Source organism: Solanum lycopersicum, chromosome 1 (genome assembly GCF_036512215.1).
Source record: "Solanum lycopersicum chromosome 1, SLM_r2.1".
Taxonomy (NCBI): Eukaryota; Viridiplantae; Streptophyta; class Magnoliopsida; order Solanales; family Solanaceae; genus Solanum; species Solanum lycopersicum.
The window spans coordinates 62,868,237-62,890,057 of NC_090800.1; the positions used below are offsets into that span (position 1 = coordinate 62,868,237).

Here is a 21,821-nt window from a genome sequence, read left to right on the forward strand (position 1 = left end):
TACATGCATTGATAATTTTTATGCATAAATGCCATATTTAGGACGTTTAGTGTAATAACCCATATTTTCTTCCCCTTTTTTCAAACAAAGTAGGTTCGGGCGATTGAGTAATCAACGTCGCTTTTCAAGGATAATTGTAAGTTGCTTCTCAAAGTTGGTGAATCCTCATGTCTGAGGACAATACTTTATGTTATAGCTTTTAGTTCTTTGCTTAAGTTCGAAGACATTATTGTATATCCTCATTGTAGAATCCTTGTTGATGTAAAGGATAAATCCAAAATTTATATATCCTATGTTAGATGGTATTGAGTGACGAATTTATATTCTATTTTCATTTATGAAATGTAGTTGAACTTCCAAAGTAAAATTTATAATTTTTTTTTTATTTTTATTGTATGATATATGCTTTGACAAATGCTAAGGGCTTGTCTAAGTCTCTCGAGGATGAAGACGCCGGTTACGACTAAGGGGTTCTCCTCGATCGTTACAAACTTGGTAATAGAGTATAAGGTTGAGATTAGTATAGGATTGATGTCACAAATTATGCCCTTAGATAGAGTCTTGTACATGAGAGTCATAACTCTATCTAGTCCTTTCTTTTAATCCTTTTCTTGTGCTTATAGACAATGAATGCAACAAGGAACAATTCTAGATGGGCCGAAGAGGACAATGTGAATAAGGGGATTCCCCCTCAAGATCCTTAAAAACCTCAAGTTCCTATTGAAGAAGGTAATATGTCTAATATTGAAATAAGAGCGGCTATTCATATCTTGACTCTACTGTAAGTAAAGTTGCTAGGTATTCAAGGGTGAATTTGAACACCAATGCTAGCACTATCGAATCTAGGATTAAGGATTTCATGAGGATGAATCCCCCTACTTTCTCTGGCTTAAAAGTGGAGGATTACTCATGGATGAAGTGGTCAAAGTGCTAGAGGCTATGGGTTTGTCGTCTAAAGAAAAGGTGGAACTAGTCTCCTATCAACTTAATGATCTGGCTCATGTTTGGTATGAACAATGGAAGGAGGAGAGACTTGTTAGAGAAGGTCCGATTAGTTGGTCTTCATTCAAGACATCTTTCCTTTGTAGGTTCTTCCCCTTAGAATTAAGGGAGAGGAAAATGCAAGAATTTATCAATATTCGTCAAGGGAGTATGAGCGTGAAGGATTATAGAGTCAAGTTCACACAATTATCAAAACATGTTCCTACTATGGCTACAGATGCTATTTCTAAGATAAATAAATTCATCATGGGTATATCCAACCTTGTTATTAATGAATGCAGGTGGGATTTTTTGATTCCTAGCATGGATATCTTCCCTCTCATGGTCCATGCTAAAGAAATTGAGGAGAAAAATCATAAGCAAGTTTGTAGGGATTTGAAGAGGTCAAGGGCGGAAAATTGAAATCATTCCAAGACAGGATAAAAGGTTCAATAAGAGGTTCCCCAAGAAAGGTACTCCTAAGACTCAAAGGCTCAACAAAGGTAATATGTCTACCCCAAGTCTCAAGAAGGAAAAGGTGGTGGTCTTTATGTTGTGAATCATATTTGTGCAATGTATGGTAGAAAATATGAAGGAAAGTAGTTAGTGTAACATCTAGTAACTCAAAATATTAAGGATAATCTAAGAAATTTAAAATATTCACTTTTCGAAATAAAGGCGAAAATCTAGAAATATTTTCTAATTTTATGAAGTGATTTTGGTCATTTTCAAATAGCCATTATTCTACCATAGAATGAGTTAGGGGTATTTCTTGACATGGAATTCCCTTGAAAATATATTTCCAATAGTGCCGAGTTTACATGATTTCAATATTAAATGAAGAAGATATGCCTATAGGAAGTTGGATTGTTGAACCGAGGAAAGTCCAATTACGGATTTAAGTAAGGTCAAACGAATTTTTTCACCTATCTTTTTGCTAATTAGTTTTAAGGATTCATTTGGGGTAAAAATAAGTGTTTATTTCAGATTAGAAAAATTAATCTACGGTTAGGGCTTAGAGAAGAGAAAAGAAAAGAAGGAAAACAAAGAAAGATCAATGTTTCACCAAGAAGGCCAAGTAATTGCAAGTGGAATTTTTTGGGGATGATACCTATTAAGGTATGTGAGATATTTTGTGTTGGTTCAGTTCACCCATAGACTAAATTTTCTAATTCAACTATTTTGAGTAGATTGAATGATGAAAAGTCAAGTTCATGAAGAACAGTGTTAAATTTTTATTTGTTGAGTTATTTCATGCCTAGAGTTAATTTGATTAGTGTTTTTGGGTTGTTTTTTGAGTTGATATATTGGGTATTGATGGTTTATTGATTCTAAGTGTTTGGGGAAAGAACCATGGAAGTTAGAGGCTTTATAGGGCACTGGGGCACTGCAACTCCCATAGCCCACATGACAGTATCTATACGTAGGTCCTTGAAGTGTCAAGGTAGCGAGAGCGCCCCAACATGGCCTATGACGTTTAGGGACTGGTGCTCCACGCCTCTCACAGTGCCAACGACGTCTAGATACCCCATTGATTCCCCATGTTTTCATACTAGTTCCTAAGTGATGAACCAATGTTTCTTAGTTTATTCTAATACTCTATCCTACATCTAAAAATCATTAAATCATCCATCAACATGATATCATAAACATTGAATACATAATCAAATTCAAGGAACGTTAAGATCAAAGTCAAGAAATTTGAGAGTCAAGTCTAAAAGTTAAGAATAATTAAAAGTAAACTCTTAAAGTTTCCAAGAGTCTTTAACAAACTTTTTACCTTTGTTTTAAGACTCAAGTTGCAAGATAAGGAAAGAGTAAAGAGTTGAGTTAATCTCCCAAAGTTATAAGGGAACTAAGTATTCCCTAAGAATTACAAATGTACTTGCATTTTGAGCAAGAAAAGAAGCTAGGCTTCCAATAGTGTTTGGCTAGTTTAGTTAAGAGGAAACTATCATTTCCAAGAGAGATTTTAAAGCTAAGTTTGAGAAATTACCTCAAACCAGAGAAGAAATTGTTTTATAACACATGACTATTTATTTAAGGTGTAGTATTGAGCAGCGATATGGGGACGCGAGTTTATATTAACTCAAGCACCCATAACCATGTAGTCAACATTGACATAAGAAGGATCATACTTTTTAAATAATTCCTTATTGCTTTTTTGCTTAGACTAGTGGATCCACTTCATAGTTCAGTAATTATATTGACTGCATATATAGGATGGTTCTCTTCCAACGTGAGGTATGACGTTGTACCATTGCTTAGTCTCACAGTTATTGTTGTCAGTTAGAGAATCTCCCATAAGAATTATATTATATATATATATATATATGTATGTATGTATATATATATGTATATATATATATTGTAGGTGTCTTTCTTGCTTTATATTAAGTTCAATATAGTATGAGTTAAGAAGACCAAAGCTAAGTTTAATTGTTATTCTTTCCAAGCTTATGTTTTGTTAGCATTCCAAATCGCATACTCGTACATGCAATGTACAAATCCTAGTTCACCTTCATCTTCTTATGATGCAGATGCAGGTAACTAGGATCAGCATCTAGTGCTCCTTTAATCTCGTGTGAGAACATAGAGTCACTGGTGAACCTCCTTGCATTCTGGAGGACTCTTTAATTGCTTTCCATGTTTTTACTTATAGAATATTTTTGTGGTTTTCCCTACATTCATCTTAGTATTATAGAGGCCTCATAGGCGGATAGTCAATCCGATAATCAGTTTTGAGTTTCTCTTCATATCGCATTTCAGTTATTTTATTTTTAGAATTAAGTGCTATTTTGGACAAGACATATTTGTAAATTTATACTTGTGAGAATAATTCGTTTTTACTATTCAGGTAAGTATTCTGCTATGTTAAGTAAGCTAGGCCAAGGGTTTGCTCAAGGCAAGCAATTATCATTGGGTGCCACGTCCAATGTGTTGTCTCTAGGCGTGAAAAACATGGTATCATAGCACATAGTTCAAGTGTTTATGATAGTCTATTAAGGCATATCTGTACAGTCCTAGTCATCAGTGTGAAGCGCACAACATCTCTAATTAGGAGTCTACAATATTTAGGAATTCCTCGCTTCTTTCATACCTATTTTCTGCATTAGAGTTTATCTCTAAATGTCTCTCTCTATTCCTTCTTGCGCGTATTTCAAATAACCATGACTACATGAAGAGTAGCACGAGGTCACCCAGATAGTAGAAATCTTGAACCTCGTGAACAAGAGTTACCCGATGCATATGAAATCAAACCTCAAGGGAAAGTTACCAACGCTGAGTTCCATGAGGTTATTAGGATGTGGAGTCTGGCTGTGACTTACTAGGTTTGTCAAGAAAGAGGATCACAACAAGAAGGGGTTGACACTTTGAGGATTTGGGAGTTCTTGAGAATAAATCCTCCCAGTTTCACTAGTAAGAGCACTACTGAGGATCGAAAAAACATTCTATAGAAGTAGAAGAAAGCTTTTGATGTGATTTATGTTGTTGATGTTGAAACAGTCGAGTTAGTTACATACCAACTGAAGAATAAGGTTAGGATTTTGTTCAATCAGTGGAATGGGGGCAGAGACGAGAATGCACAACATCCGACTTAGTCTTGCTTTGATGAATCGTTTTTGGGGAATTTCGTTCCTCGAGAACTGAAAGAAGTTAAGGTAGAAGAGTTCCTTACACTGAAATAGGAATCCTTGAGTGTACATGAGTACGCATCAAAGTTCACCTAGCTATCCCTCTATGCTCCAAAAATAATTAAGGACATAAGGAAAATAATGAGCTTGTTTGTCGCTGGCTTGGGTCGTGCATCAAGCAAAAAGAGAAGAGTTGCAACATTGATCGGTGATATGGACGTATCCAAATTGAAGATTTATGTGCAGAAAGTGGAAGAGGAGAAGCTGAGAGAAGAGTATAAATCAAGAAAGCTTAGACTAGTAATGAGTCTAGGTAGAAGAAGGGTTGTTTCGAATCGGTCACAGTTCAAGAAACAAATGGGCCCTGCACCATCATTGTCTAGTTCTCGTGCACCTAGAAATAAAGGTGAGCATCATTCCTCCAATTCGCAGAACTTCATATCTAGACAATGAAGTCTGAAAAATGTGTGGCAGAAGGAGATAGATGGGCTCATGCATGTCTAGGTATGGTATTTACCACCCAGGTAATGTCGTGATAGCCAAACATGTTGCTTTAAGTGTAGTCAAGTGGGTTAATTCATGAAGGAGTCCCTAATAATAGGTAAGGTACTGGAAATCAGAGTAAGAGAGCTCAATCTTCATCAGTTGCTCTACCAGACAAGGCTGCACATAGAGGTGCAACTTCTATTACTAGCGGAGGGGAAAACCGCCTCTATGTAATCACTAGACGCCAAGAACAAGAGAACCATCTAGATGTTGTCATTGGTAAGATCAAATTCTTTGCTTGGATATTAAATCTTCGCTATACCCAGAAGCACATTTGTCTTTCGTAACTCCTTATGTTGCAAATCACTTTGAGGTTTTTCCTAAAAAACATTGTGAACCTTTTTATGTTTCTAACTCTGTCGGAGAGTCTATTCTAGCAGAAATAGTCTATCCTGATTGTCCTATTTTTATCAATCAGAATATACCATCACTGATCTAGTAAAGTTTGACATTGTAGATTTTGATGTCATTCTAGATATAGACTGGCTTCATTCATGTTATGCATCAATAGATTGTAGAAGTCGAGTTTTCAAGTTTTAGATTCCTAATGAGCCAGTCATAGAGCGGAGTCGTAGTTCCTCTGTGCCTAAGGGTCAATTAATTTTGTATATTGAGGAGAGTAAGTTAGTTTTAATAGGATGTATTTAATACTTAGTCTGAGTTGATAACTCAAGTGTTGCAGTACCTTCCCTTCTATCAGCTCCTATAGTAAAAGAGATTTCACAAGCCTTTCCTACTGTTCTTCCCGGAGTCCCTCCTTAGAGAGAAATATACTTCGGTAGAGACATCATCCCAGATACTCGTCCTATCTATATTCAGCCATATAGAATGACACCGGTAGAGCTATAGGAGTTGAAGGAACAATTAAAAGAACTGTTAGATAAAGGTTTTATTCGATCAAGTGACTCACTTTGGGGTGCTCCAGTCTAGTTTGTGAGAAAGAAGGATGGTTTACTTAGTATATGTATAGACTACCACAAATTGAATAAGGTTACCATCAAGAATAAGTATCCTCTTCCAAGGATAGATTATATTTTCGACCAACATCAGGGTGCTTCTTACTTCTCAAAATTTAATCTCAGATCAGGCTGTCATCAGTTGAAAGTTAGGGAATGTGATATTCCAAAGACAAATTTTAGAACAATGTATGAGAACAATATATGAGATAAAATTTGATCTTAGATCGGCTGCCATCAGTTTTTTTTCATATCCTTCAATTTGACTAATGCACCAGCTATGTTCATTGATCTTATGATCAAACTCTTTAAGCTTTCATTAGATATATTTGTTATCTTCTTCATTGATGACATATTATTTAGCTCAAGGAATGTAGAATATCATGCTAGTCACCTCAGAATAGTTCTTCACACTTTAAAAGATAAGGAGTTGTATGCCAAATTCTCCAAGTGTGAGTTTTTTGATTGAGTGTGTGGCTTTCTTAAGCCAAATAGTTTCCGATGATGGATTAAGAGTGGATACCCAAATGATAAAAGAAGTTGAAACTTGGCCTAAACCCACGTGTCCAACTAATATTAAGAGTTTCTTGGGCTTGGCTAACTCATATAGAATGTTTGTTGAGGGTTTTTCATCTATCTCGTCTCAATTAAGCAAGTTGACTCAGATAATGAGATTAACAGGACCCACCTAGATAATGGGATTAGCAGAACCCTCTTGGATAATGGGACTAGCAGGACCCTCCTCATAATTAGATTAGCAAGACTCACCTGGATAATGGGACTAGCAAGACCATCATAAATTATAGGATTAGATTTCCCCTCCTGGATAATGGGAATAAAAGGACCCTCCTCATAATGGGATTAGCAGGACGCTCCTAGATAATGAGACTAGCAGGACCCTATTATAATGGAATTAGCAGGATCTACTTAGATAATGAGATTAGCAAGATCCTTTTGTATAATAAGACTAGCAGGACCCTCCTCATAATGGGATAAGCAAAATCTACATGGATAATGGGGCTAGCAGTACCCTTCCTGGATAATAAGATTAGCAGGACCCTCTTGGATAATGGGACTAGAAGTACCCTCCTAATAATGGAATTGATAGGACCTTCTGGATAATGGGAGCAGGACCCACTTTGATATTTGGATTAGAAGGACCCTCCTGAATAATTGGACTAGAAAGACCCTCCTACATAATTAAATTAGCAGGATCCTCCTAGATAATGGGACTAGCAGAAATCTCCTCATAATGTGATTAGCAGGACTCTCCTGGATAATGGGACTAGTAGAACCCTCCTCATAATGTGATTAGCAGGACTCTCCTGAATTATGGGATTAGCAGAACCCTCCTCATAATGTGATTAGCAGGACTCTCCTGGATAATGGGACAAAGTGTAGCAATGAGCTTCTTCAATAATGGGACTATAAGGACCCTCCTAGATAACGCGATAAGTAGGACCTTCCCACATAATGGAATTTGGTTATTTTCTTGTAGAATAAACACTTCCTAGTCTGAGTTTATTTATTTATATTAATTCACATTTGCTAATAACTTACAAATTTTTCCTAATGAAAACTGGACAAAAAATTTGTTTATTTCTTTTATTAGTGATGGTTTTTAGGTTTCCTTAAGCGAAACATGAATTTGAAACTCAAGAAAAAAGATTCAAATCTTTTTTAGAATAATCAATCTCATTATGGTCAGAATCAACTTCTTCAATGCATGTAACAACCTGACTTCTTCACATCTTTTAGTAGTCAGGTTCTGATCAATAAATAGTGTCAAAAGCTGACTTCTTCACATCTTCGATGAATAGTGTCAAAAGCTCAGTCTAAGTGGCAACTTCAACCTCAAATCCAATTCAAGGTTAGGATACTCACCCAAAAATCAAGGTGATATCTTAACGTCAAGATTCAAGTGAAGACTCAAGAAAACGTTGCATAGATAGGAGCTTGTACATTTCCTTTCGACTATTAGTTTTCATTTCTATGTAAATAAAGATAAGATCCGAGATCTGGAGCCTCAATGGAACCTCACCTAACTTTCAATTTATCACCTCATCTCCTTAAACTGCACATGACATGATTCCCTTACAACCCGGGATATGTAGGCAGTCCAAAAAAAGGACTCGGGCGAATATTTTTCTTTTAAATAAGTGTCCGTTCAAAACTTGTCGTTTTGTCAACTTTTTTGTCTAAAAACACTTCGTATTTCCTGTCATAGAAGGCACAACTGTAGACACGTAATATTTGGTTGAAGATAAGGTTTAAAAGTATTTTTTTTATTCCATAAATATTTATTTTAGATATTTTAGTTTTGTCTTATTTTAATTAGTTTATTTTTAAAATTTGAAACCAAAAAAATATTTTTTAATTTTTGTTTAGACTAATATTTATTAATTATAATTTTATATTAGCTATTCAATTATTATTTTATTTTAATAATTAGATGATATTCTACTTATTATAATTTTTATATTAATTATTAATAATAACCTTCCTTAACTCCATAACTACCCATTTCCCTCAACCCACTACACACAACTCCTCACATCTTCCCCCACATCACCTAACCAGTACACTACTATTAATATATACATACTAATACATTCAAAATAGAATGGAAAAATGAGAAGAAAACATAAAATAGAGGAGCAACATAAAAAAAAAATCTGCACGAGAATTTTTTTTAAAAAAACATCATTTCCTTTTCATTTTCTTTCAAAAATTTGCCTAAAACATTCATATCTTTTCCTAAATTTTGTTTATTTTCATATCAATAAAATACATATATCACCCCATACAATCTACAAAAAATTATGGATATTTTTAATCGACATTCGGTCAAGGTTTTGCAAAACTTTTTTTTTAGGAATAACTTTACCTTAATCGTTAATTTTTTTATGAAATTTGTTGTAATTTTTATGATTACTGTAATTATAATTTTATTTTATTTATTATTTGATTGAAATGAATATGGGGTTAAAGAGTTATATCTTTGTTTATTTAATGAATGTAGCATTAATTGACGATTATTTTGTATTTATTTATTTCTATTCATTAGTTGTAACCTCTTAAAAATAAAATGTGATGACATTGTTCTTTTCTATATTTAGACAATGATAATAAAGTAAGAATTGTTAGGCTAAAATAAGTTAATAGATTTATATTATTTTATTTTATTTTATCAATAAAAAATGAGATTTGTTTTTATGATTCAGTATTATTTTGTTTTATTAGAAAATTTATGTTTAATTTTAACGTAAACCTTAAGAATAGTAAAAGATAAAAATGATATTAAAATAACTAAATAGATTAAAATTATTTTATTTTATTTATCAATCAAAAAACTGATATTTGTTTTTACGATTCAGTATTATTTTGTTGAGTTAGAAAGTTATGTTTAATTTTGGCATCAACTTTAAGAATAGTAAAAAAATAAAAATGACATAAAATTGGTCTAAAATTTAATTTAGAATGTTAGTATTTTACTTTATTTTTTTTGTCTTTATAAGGAAATAATACATATGTTTAACCTTAGATCGAACACTTTGGCACGTTAAATATATATGTTTCACTTAAGAATGTGGTTACACATCTTTTTGGAGACACTAAGATAATTTCAAGGATGCAGTTACGCACCTTGGCTAAATTGTTTTAATAATTAAACTTTCATTAATTTTAATCAAGAGGTGTACATTGGAATTATTAGGTGTGAGGTACTCGAGAGAAGAAGACAGTTATGCGTCTTAGCGTCATGACCAAGATTGCAATTACGTATCAAGGTTGAGACCAAATGAAAGTTCATCATTGTAAAACAAATAAGTCATGATCTATAAAATATGTTCAAAAATAATAAAAACAAGTATAAGTCAATTAAAGCGACCGTGCTAGAACAACGAGACTCGAGAGATGCCTAATACCATCTCCTCGGTCAACAGAACTTCATACCTTAATTTCTGGTTGCAGACCAAACAAAGAATTATTTCTTTTTGATTAGAGATTAAACAAAAGGTGACTTGGAACACCACAACTCAATTCAAGTGGCGACTCTGAATAAAAAAATAATTCCTTTTTGAAATGTCACTTTAATTGGAAAAACTCTTTCGTTCAAAACAAACAATTCATTTTGAGAAAGAATAGGGCTGTTAAATATGGAAGAAAAAAAATTCTTAAAATAGTGTAAGAGATAATGACAATTGATTCCCTAATATTAATGTTATCCCTAAAATGGTGTAAGAGATAATGACAATGTAAAAAAAAGAAGATGAATCATTGTCAATCCGACATGTGACTATAAAAAAGTAACATGAATCAATGTAAATCTCTATAATTGTGTAAGAGATAATTATGGTGTCTTCTTTATTTAAATCATCTAATAATAATATAAAAATATTAATTATTTAATAAAGTAAAATTTAATTAATTTATAAAATAAATAATCATATGTTATAACCCGTAATTAAATTGTTATAAGCGAGATTTTTAAAAGTAGGTTTAAAACCTGTAATATCATCTTTTCAACGTGTATATGGAGAGATTTTTCCAAAATTATTTCAGAAAAACAATTTTATCATACTTTAAATCAATTAAGAAAGTACATGGCCATCTAGATTGACATTCACTAAATTGAGAAAAAAATCTCATTCCGTTATGAGTAGTCACCTTATATGGGCCCAATACATCCATATTCACTAAATCAGATACATGATCTACTATAGTGTGAATTATAGGAAATTGAATGCTGGTCTGTCTAGGTTGAAGACATATGATACATTAATCAATAGTAAAGTTACTACAAGTCTAAAATCTTTTATTTTTCTAAGAACACCATAGGAGCATGTCGTAGTCTCTTGTCCCGAAGTTTTAGTCCTTCATTCCCTTTTTTGGTTACAAACATTATTTTAACCTTGTGTTGTTGTGACTTTTTTTTCCGGCCCATCACATATAACTCGTACGCTACTCTACAAGTCCTCTTGACCTTTCCGAACAAGTGTTTCTGAAACACATCGTATATAGGGAAAAGGATACAGTAGTTCAATTCTTTTGTGAGTTTGCTCACGGACAAATTAATAAATTACAATGTTGGTATGCATAATACATTTGTGATTATTTAACTTTTACGTAGCTGAAAATTTCCAGTATGTGAAATCGTAGAAAAATATCTGGCAGGTAGCTGCAATATTTCTTGGATACACTAAATATTTAATATCGAGCACACTAGATGAAACTGATACACACAAATATATTAAATATATCGTTATATGCTAGATACATAAATACATGAAATTGCAGAGCACATATATAAAGAAGTAGAGGGACAAGATAGGTGCGCGAAAGAGGAAAGAGGTGATATACACTCACTAGATATAGTCTATCAAAAGGCAACTCAGACAAAATATATAATTCTTGAAATTAGCACTTGATGTTTACATGGACATGTCAATCTACCAAACATTATAAACAAAATGAGCTCATATTTTCCATCCTTATTGTTCTAATTTAAAATTGGAAAATTTTCAAAATAATAATTTTAGTATTTAATAGGATCTCTTGTCAACACTTTTAATATTTATTTAAAATGACAATATTTTGATTTGATATAAGACTGACTTTTGTATTTATTCAATTTATATAATTAGAAGAATACAAATTTTAAATATCAGACTAGTATAACATGTAAGGTGGTCTATTTGAGATAGACTTCATGGAGTCACCTATGTGAGTGTAAAGGTGTGGTCGCTTTTATGAAAAACTTAGGTCGTCTTTCTAGAGAACTCATAAGACCCAAGGTGTTTGTGTATGACCATAAAAGCACATTGTTTGTATCGCAGAGGTTGCTTAAAATTTAAGGATATAGTATGTGTTATGGGGGTCTCAATTTATATTTTTAGTTCAAGAGTACTTTGTGGATCTGGAGTTGTTGCCCCATTTAATTATGTGTTAATTCAAACTGAAAGATATTGACACTTCAGTACATGTTCCTTCCTTTTGCCCAAAATTTATTCTTGCTCTTTAACATTGCATTAATGGGGGTTTGTAATATAAATTTTACAATATTAATTAAGAGTAATACAATGTATATAAAATGTTAGGTTTCAAAAGGGATTAATTACCTATCCGTCCAAGTTACATTTTTATTAAGGTGTGATGTAATGACTTTTAATGTCATTAAGATGTCACATATGTTTCTTAAGAATTTTCGAGTAGATTCATCTGAGACTTACAAATCTCTTGGAAAAAGGACCAAGAGGAAGAAAACCAATACATGATTTCATGTTGTTCAACATTTCAACTTGCTGCCAAATCCACCCCAAACCAAACGTCCACCAACGAAGCTCACACCTTACCAGACGAGAATATAAGGTTTTGCTTAACGTTTTCGGATTTCTTTATTGCTTGTAATTTGTGTTATAGTTCTTCAAGTATGAAAAACTTTTGTTTTGGTTATTATTTTGATTTTTGGTTACTGTTTTGTTAAGTAGAGAGAACGTGAAAGAGAGTGTTGAAATGAGGGAGATAAACATGAGGGTGGATAGATGTGAGAGAGAGTGTTTCCTTAGGGCTAGGACTTTAGGCAAGACTTAGTCAAATAAGGTTAAATAATTAATAAAAAATAATTAATAGTAAAAATCTGATTTTCCTTTTTATTAAATCAGCCATTAATTATTAATTTATTAAATTAATTAACTAAATTAAATAATCAAATTAAATCATTGCTCCCACCTAGGTTCGAACTCGGGTGGAGCAAGATTTTTCTCAAAGACCAATTTTGGCCCTTTCTCCCCAAAATGCCTCTCCGCCATAATAATAATTAATTAATTATATATTTAGGGTAATTACGATAGTACCCTACATGGATGGACCAAACCTCTACTAGCTCAACTAACTCACCAAGTACGTTGGCTTGGCTGTTGCAGAGGTTCAGAGTTCTGGTTCTACGTGCATCAATCCGTGTGAACCCGGTCCAATCGTTGGCATTCTAGACACATTAAGCGTTAATTAGCACATCTATTTTTTGGGGTTGTCACATTATCCCTCCCTTAGGAACATTCGTCCCTGAATGACAGTACACATCATTTTAAAATAAAGAGGGTGACTTTTGAATTTTTTTTAACATATTTGAGACGTTACTCTTTGTAAAATTCTGTTTCGCACTTACTCAAGATAATGCTATTACTCAAGCTTATTTGAAGCTTCATATTTGAGTTTGAAGAACTTCCTTCTCAACCACACTTAACTTGATGCACGTCACAACTCATGCAACACACAAAAAAAATCATGTCCACGCTATACAAAAACAGCAACATGATATGCAACATGAATTCATTTTAACTCACACAGTGCAATTATTACACAAACGATTTTTATACTTACAACACCAAGTGGACTATTGCACTAAAACTTAGAGTTTCTTATAGAAAACCAGCCTTAGAAGGAGTATATCTAACCCCTTAGATAACATCTTGTTGGCATTAAGATTTGAAATTGTACGGCTTAGTTGGATTGATCCACGCCCTTCCCATTTATACCCTATCTCATTTGAAAACTGAAACCTCACTACCCTGGTTTGATAGTCCATAGTAGCATAACACTCATGGAGAAAATCCATACCTAAGCTATTCAATGCTTTTTTGTTGGTGAATACCTGATATACATATTAGTAGGTTGGTGCACATCGTTTAAACCTACTAGAAACTTCGCATTAAAAGACTAAGGAACTTCTTCATAAACTAGTCTCATAAAAGCATACAACATAAATAAACACAAAAGTCAGAAACCAACATGATGAATCCAATACAATAACTTCATACTAGATGATAAAACCATACACTTGAAAAACTAATTTAGGCTACGCACCCGAGACATCACCAGAGGTGTATCCCCTATCTTCCTAGACTTGAGTGCGGTGAATCGTTGCCTCCTTGGAGCCTCTTCACTTAAACCATTCGGTTAAAATCTCTCCTTTCCTTTTTCTTGAACTCTCATAAACAGACAATCCTTCATCATGTGACCCGGTTTGCTACAACTGTAACAAGAGTTACATCCCCTCCTACAGTCTCCTCCATGAAGTTTTCCAGACTTCCTAGAAGGTGGCCTCTCCTGAGGTGTATCTACTTCACATTTTCTCTTAACTCTGGGCTCGTAATCCCTATCATAGCAACACTTGAATGAACTTGACTCCCCTTGGTGGGAGAGTTTCTTTATAAACCTGGACTTATCTCTAATTTCAGTTCTACTCTTCCTTGACAAACTCTCCTCAGCTTGCCTTTACGTGCCAACTCTAAACCAATTTGGGGTATCATCTGAAATTAGGGGAGCTTACATATATTTCATGTTATCCAGTGATATTTCATTGGACAGGTGTTTTCATGCTTCCTCCATGTGTTTAGGACGACCTAAGTTAACATTAGTATTGTCGAGATCATACCGGACCGGCATCCCCTGTACAAATACAGTATCTATTGGCTTGACTGTTGCTACATGTTTCATTCCTGATGGAATTAGAAATTTATATGATGTGTAACACTCACGTACAAAACTTGGAATGTATGAGCCACACGACTTAGTGAAAAGCTGGAAGTGATGAAACCTCATTGTTCTCATAATTTCAGGATATATATAAATCACCCTATCTATGGATAAGAGTTTTTTTCAAGAATAATTTTGAACCAATAATCCTTTGACCTATTTGATGATTTTTGTTGTGGAATCTTCTTCTCTTTTCCATTACTACTTGAAGTAAGTTTAGTCATTTTGCCTCCCTTTGTACATATCCGTGCATTCTATGTACCCCTATTTGCTTTTCCTTAACGAGGTGTTAGTTTTTCTACAACTTTAATTCTGGTTATACATGCAATCATAATAATATACAAATGTTGTTAGTAGGATTCAACTAGGGTTTGGTTGGTATGTAAACCAAATATGTTTGGGAAACTATACCAAATATTCAGCGGCTAAAACTCTCTTGCCGACTGTTACATGCATTCTAGGTGAAGACTAGGCCATTTATGATTCAATCAGTTTGAATGACTGTCGAGTGTCCTAGTGGGCTTGATCTTGCTCGCCACACAGCATGAGGCCCTATTTGTCATGCTTGTTTCCTAAAATAGACCTCACAACCCTTCAAAGAGAATTTACAAAATTCTCTACTCAACTACTAGTTGGGTTCACAACTCTTGCCTAGGGTATTCTGATTTCTGGCCAATCCCATATTAGGAAGTTCAACATATCTTACTAGGGAAAAACATATCTCTGAATAGAAAATATCATAATTGAATAAGGGTCATGTAGAACTAACCTTTTCTGCTGATCTGATGAAAATTAAGGCAACAAACGGCAGATAGATCTAGATTCAAGCAATAATTACTCAGCTACAAATACTTATGAGATACCATAATTTTGTAAAGACTAAAATCCGGAATGGGAGTAATGTAAATATTGAGGAGGATTAAGGGCAGTGATTTTATACAATATTTTCAGATCTCATTCAGTTGGTGACGTAAATTAAATATGTGCTCTGCAACTTGGCGATAGGCCAAGCGATTCTTTTCTTCATTGAGTCGTACAGAACCTCCAGCTGATTTGAAGAGATAAAAAGCAAACATTATCGCAATCAATAATCCAGTTGTCTCTTCGACAACACAATTTGTGTGCCTCATAAATCTACAAATCAAAAAACCCTTATTTTAAATAAGATCTTTAAAATACTTAAGGGGTTTTGGGTTTTCTCCAAAACAACGCAATAGTTATCGTTGTGGAACGACGCCTGTCAACACTTATTCTTCACCTTCGAGTTCACCCATGGTGTAGTTAGGCGAGGCTCTCACGAATGGTGGATGGATACATGGTATGAACTCAATAATTTGATCATCTTGATGTTGAATGGTTATAGTTTTTGTTTTTTTTGTCTCATACAACATTTCTATGTTATTTTCGAGCTCATTCAACATTTTATCTTGTGTTTCTAGCTCCTTCAGTCTCTTGGATCGAATGTCTACTTGGGATACAAGTGAGTCCCGCTCGTGGTTTTCTTGATTTTCTTTTTCAGTTCTATCTATATTATCAAAGGCTTGGGCTACCACGTCATAGGGCGCCAAGGAAGCTTTGATCAATGATATCTCTATTTTCGGTCCTAGTACCTCTGTAGAAGGATTGTAGATGCGCCTTGTTGATCATCCCCTGAGATGGGCATGATGCTAATACTTTTTGAAACTTAAACCACACATACTTAAGAGTCTCATCCCCTACTTTATTAAAGGTAATGAGGTATTCCCTAAGGTTTAACACATTCAAGAGAGGATGGTCTATGCAAAGTCTGCAGTGGTCTTCCATTCTTATTACTCTGCATCAATACACAATAACACAAAACAAAGAACTACAAAACTAAAGAAAAATTAGTAAAAGGTAGGTTACAAAGAACTAAAAACTATAAGTAACTACATTTTTATGTAACAACACTCCCTGGCAGCGGTGTCATTTTGATTCTTTGATACATTGTTTTTATTTTTATTTTAGCTCATGCTCAACAACACAAGCCTATAGTCAAAGTCTCCATGACACTAGCCAGAACCACTAGGTGATATTATCATTAAAATGCAATCTAAGCTACAAGAAAGAAGGACCCAACAAATTAATCAACCCATAACTTCTAAATGACACCACAAGAATAGGGTTTTTTAGCCATACATCAAGCAACAATCAGATATACTTAAAATGATAAAGAAATCAAGTGGCTATAAGACATTAAATATTAAAAGTAGAAAAAAATGTAAATGGAGAAGACCCACTCCCAAAATTGAAAGAACTTCTTTGTTCAATCATCCACAGAATCCTCTCCGTACTTGAGAGAAAACGTAACAAGAAAGTTTCTAAAATAAAAAATCAAGTGTAAATTTGTTTTACTCTCTTATTTATTTATCATAATTAAAGCGTTCGTTATTTATAGACATTAGAATGGTGCTAGCGAATATTTTCTGCGTAGTTGGTCGTGATTCATCGAATGATTTGGCGAATCTCCCTTTGTTCAGTTTGTCATCGGCTGCACAATGCCTTCCTTGTTTTTGTGTTCTTCATAGGTAGGAGATTATATTCTTCTTTGCCGAGATGATAAACAAAGACTCAATTGCTCTTTTTCGTCGCCTTTTGATCTACTTCCTTTAGGGATCACTTGCTGTAACATAAGTCAAAACTTTTCTATTCGATGGATCACCAAGTGTGCTTGGAAATGCAAACCTTTGCATCTTCAACTCTTCTTCTCCCTTTTTCTTCCATTTTTCGCCTATCCATGCTCCAACCAAAACAACAAATACGTGAAACTTAGGGGTTTTATAAGATATCGAGATAAAATAAACAATCGAGGACACTATTTGCATTAATATAAGGCTCTAGATTTGTCCAATTTGAGGACTCATCAACTATATGACTAATAATATTTTAAATAATACAATTAAAGGTTATTTAATAAGCCTAATATCAATTATCCAATTGTGCCATTTCTTAGTTAATCCATAAATTCTTGTAAACAATGGTAAGTTCTTCAAGATAATTTTAGTCCATATAACATTATTTATTTTTGTGAGAATATCGAGAAGATACTAGCACACAATCACAATTAAATAACAAAGAACAAAAAATAATATAAGGATTTAATGAAGTTCAATCAGGTATAATCCACTAAGAAGAAAGCAAAAGAATTTTACACTATGAAAGAAAAGAAGTTTTCTCCTTACAGTTTTCTAAAGCCTTTAGGACTACATTGTGTCGTGTACCATACTTTATCATCCCCAACTGTATCTCTATGTATAAATTTCAGTTGTCCCAGACTTATAAGGAAAAGGTTCTCCAAATCCAAGAAGGAAAATATATTAAATTCTAAATTTATTTGGACAAAAGGTTTACTAAACCAAAAGGGATAATAAGATCCTAAAATATACCAAGAAAAATTTCATACACAATGAACTCTTATTATAGAATTGATGCCTATGAATCTAGAGGAATATTTTTATTTTTTAGGGTAATTTTTTATAAAGTATTATAAATATAAAAATATAAATTTTTTCAAATTCAAATCATACATTACTTAGAAAATTACTATGGTATGACCTCGGTACAACACCCGTGTGGTTATGAAGGAAATAAATCATGTATCCTCAATTAAACTCACCAGATATGGAAGTCTTTTGAACCCTTTACGCCCATACAATAAATATTAGATTAAGTAACAACCATGTGAGATGAAATGATAATATGAAATCAAGTTCAAGCTTCGTCTCTACATGCAATTTGGTTTTTCAAATTGTCTTTTTGGCACATAAATATAAAACTCTCATATGTTATGAAAACTATCGAATGTATCCCAATTCTTTATTTTTACAATCATACCAAATAAGCAAAACTTAGGACAAAACATAAAACAAAATACACTATAAAAGAGTTATTCTAAAAAACAAAATATTTATTGTTCAAAGTTTATATTTTGTTCAATGAAAATGTAACATCAAAAATAAATTGTAGTAAACTTTAGTTTTGTTCAAGTACTCTTTAATAAAATTGAACGTGTTCAATAGATTTAGTAAATATATCATCATGTTCACTTTTTGTATATATTTCATTAGTCCTTTCGTATCCTCGCAAAATGTTTTTTAGTTGTATCATTATTTTTTTTATATATGAAATATAAATTTGTGGGTTGATATTTGTATTCGAAAAATATGAAATCATGATATGAAATTCTCAAATCAATTTTTTTTGAAGAATTTCATCTCATAACTTTAAATCATGAGCTGAAATGACTTATACGATTTTCATGTAATGATTTAAGTTTACAAGGAAAATCGCATGTTAATTCACAGTTTGTTCAATTTTCATCAGAATTACCATGTTTATATATGAAATTCTCAAATATTTTTTTTTTGAAGAATTTCATCTCATGATTTAAAATTATGAGCTGAAATCACTTATCCGATTTTCATGTAATGATTTAAATATACAAGGAAAATCGCATGTCTAAATGCCTACTAACTAAACATGCTAATTTTGATGAAAATTGAACAAACTTTGAATTAACATAGAGTACTTGACTTACTTTTATTACTCATCTAAAGCTATGTTATAGTATAAATTAGCTTGTGTGACCATTGAAACAATAATTTCTTTACAAGAATAGAAATTTAAAAAAATTATGCTAAGATGCTAGAAAAGTTTCTAAGAAGTTTGAGTTTCTCATGAAAATCATTGCACTTGTTACTGAAATCATAAGACTTAGGGAAAAACAACTATTTCTTTATCTTTGATATTTTATTACAATTTTGATTAATTTCTTATTTTCTACTAGAGAATGGATAGACACCATAAAATTGATCGTAGAAGCAATAATGACTATCTCGATATCTTCTATTGCACCACAAGGTGGTTTCTCATTTGTAAGGTCTGAAAATTCTTTCTCTATTTTTAACATACTTATTATAAGGTGTTTAGTTTTTTCCAATTAAAAAATGTACAAAAATGTTTTTATCTATTCGGTAATAACTTTTTATTTCATATTTTCTTCTATAAAATGGATAAGCATCACAAAGTTGATTGTATAGATGCAATAATGGAAATTCCTCTATCTTTTATTGCACCACAAACTGATGTCTCGTTGTAAGCTTTAAAAAAATCTTTTACTCTTTAATATACTAATTATAAGGTATTTAATTTTTTTTTCTAGTAAGACATGTACAAAAATCTTTTCATTTGTTTGGTAATAAATTTTTAAATATTAGTTATCTTATGAAGAATGATGAAAAAATCCCCAAACTAAAAATCTAAGTCGCATAACAACAGGACAATATTTAACTATATCTCAATCAAAAATAAAATAAAATAGGCTATGTGAATCCTCATTTATGTATTTGAACTAAATTAATTGGCCTATAGTGACATAAATAATAATAAAAGTAAAATAGTAATTTAAATACATATAGATAATAGTACTAGTAGTAGTTTTAAAATTTGTCTAACATGTTTGACGTCTCATTTCATTTTTATGATTATATCTAAGACATCAAAGTTTGCATGGATAATAAAATTATAAATTGTGCATGAATCTTTGAATAAACATCTCTGTATTATGATTATGTAATAAAATTTGAATGTTAAAATATAGCCTGCTTATAATTGTTCATCTCTAAAGTTAACATTTTCCTTAGAAATAGAATCTTTATAATTTTGTTTTCAAATTTTTTTTTTTATATACAATAAAATTCTAATTTAGGATGAAACTTTCATATCACATAAATCATTGATCTTACTACAAAATGTCTAATTTAGGATGAAAGTTTCAAATCATATATATATATATAGATATATATATTGCCATATAAAATATGTGTACGTGTGCGTGCGCCTACCTGTATGTAAATTCCTAGCAAACAAGAATTTTTGATGTTTTTCTAAAGTCTTTTCATCCATTACTCCACAAGATTTACCATTTTACAAAATATCTAACAATTTTTTTCATACTTTCAACTAGAATATCGATCAGCAGTACCGAGTTGATGGTGATAAGGATGCAACACTAATGGACATTTCGATATCTTTTATTGCACTAAAAAAAGCAAGCATTGAATTTTCACAGGTTCGCTATGAAAAATTTTCTCTAATGATAAGTTGGTTTGTGTTTTTTTCCTTTCAATACATATACAACAATCTTTTGATGAATACCTAAACAAAAATTTAATGTTAATTTCCTTTTGGAAAGAAGAAAATGTTCTTCTATAAAGTGAAAAGATATGATCGGTATGACAACAATATTTATATATGTCATGTCTATAACAATAATATAAAAAAGAAGAAACCTAGTGTAATTTATCGAAATGAGGTATGAGAAGAATAAAATGTACACAAACCTTATCAACAACTTTGAGGTAGATTAGTTATTTTTGATAAACCCTTAGCTCCAAAAAGAAATACTCCAAAGAAGTGTGTTTGTGTGTATATATCTATATACAATTTGTGTTTGCATGCGTGTGCATGTGTGTATGTAAATTCCTAGCAAGGGATTAATTTTTATTTATTTTTTTGAACGTCCTCTCAATTACTCCACATATTTACTCATTTATAAAAATATCTAATTATTTTTGTCATACTTTTGAATAGAATATGGATAAGCAGTAGCAAGTTGATGGTGATGAGGATACAACATTAATGGACGTTCCAATATCTTTTATTGCAGTAGAAAAAGCTAACACTGATATTTTTAAGGTTCGCTTGGAAAAAGTTCCTCCAATTATAAGTGTTTGTTTTTTTCCTTTTAATACATATATGAAAATATTTTGACTAATACATAATCAAATTGTAATGTTATTTATTTTTTATAACAAGAAAAATGTTCTTCTCAAAAGTTTAAAGATGTGATATGTATCTCAATAATATTTAAATACTTCATGTAAAAAATATTACTAATAATAATAACAATAATAATAAAGACAACAAACCTAGTATAATCCGACGAAATGGGATATGCAAAGAATAAAATGCACAGAAACCTTATCATTACCTTTGAGGTATAGTTGTTGTTTCTGATAAACCCTTGGCACAACAAAAAAATAGTCCAAAAAAGTGTGTATGTGTGTATCTCTCTCTCTCTCTCTATGTGTGTGTGTATATATATATATATATATATATATATATATATATATATATATTACTTATAAAG

General features: G+C 32.2%; 2 protein-coding genes across 2 annotated transcripts; both read left to right on the forward strand.

Annotated features, from left to right (window-relative positions):
• The first annotated feature begins 909 nt into the window (after nt 1-909).
• Nucleotides 910-1,404, forward strand: LOC138344156 (uncharacterized). The gene has a single exon (XM_069294705.1). The coding sequence runs from the start codon at nt 910-912 to the stop codon at nt 1,402-1,404; it is 495 nt and encodes a 164-aa protein (XP_069150806.1).
• Nucleotides 1,405-4,757: 3,353 nt separating this feature from the next.
• On the forward strand, nt 4,758-5,449 carry LOC101256118 (uncharacterized). The gene is made up of 2 exons (XM_010321681.1): nt 4,758-5,022; nt 5,262-5,449. The coding sequence occupies exons 1-2, from the start codon at nt 4,758-4,760 to the stop codon at nt 5,447-5,449; spliced, it is 453 nt and encodes a 150-aa protein (XP_010319983.1).
• Nucleotides 5,450-21,821: the final 16,372 nt, after the last annotated feature.

Coding starts and splice junctions, on each gene's coding strand:
- LOC138344156 (XM_069294705.1), top strand. CDS start 910: ATGGATGAAGTGGTCAAAGTGCTAGAGGCTATGGGTTTGTCGTCTAAA.
- LOC101256118 (XM_010321681.1), top strand. CDS start 4,758: ATGAGCTTGTTTGTCGCTGGCTTGGGTCGTGCATCAAGCAAAAAGAGA. Junction 5,023..5,261: donor TCGTGCACCTAGAAATAAAG/GTGAGCATCATT, acceptor AATCTTCATCAG/TTGCTCTACCAGACAAGGCT.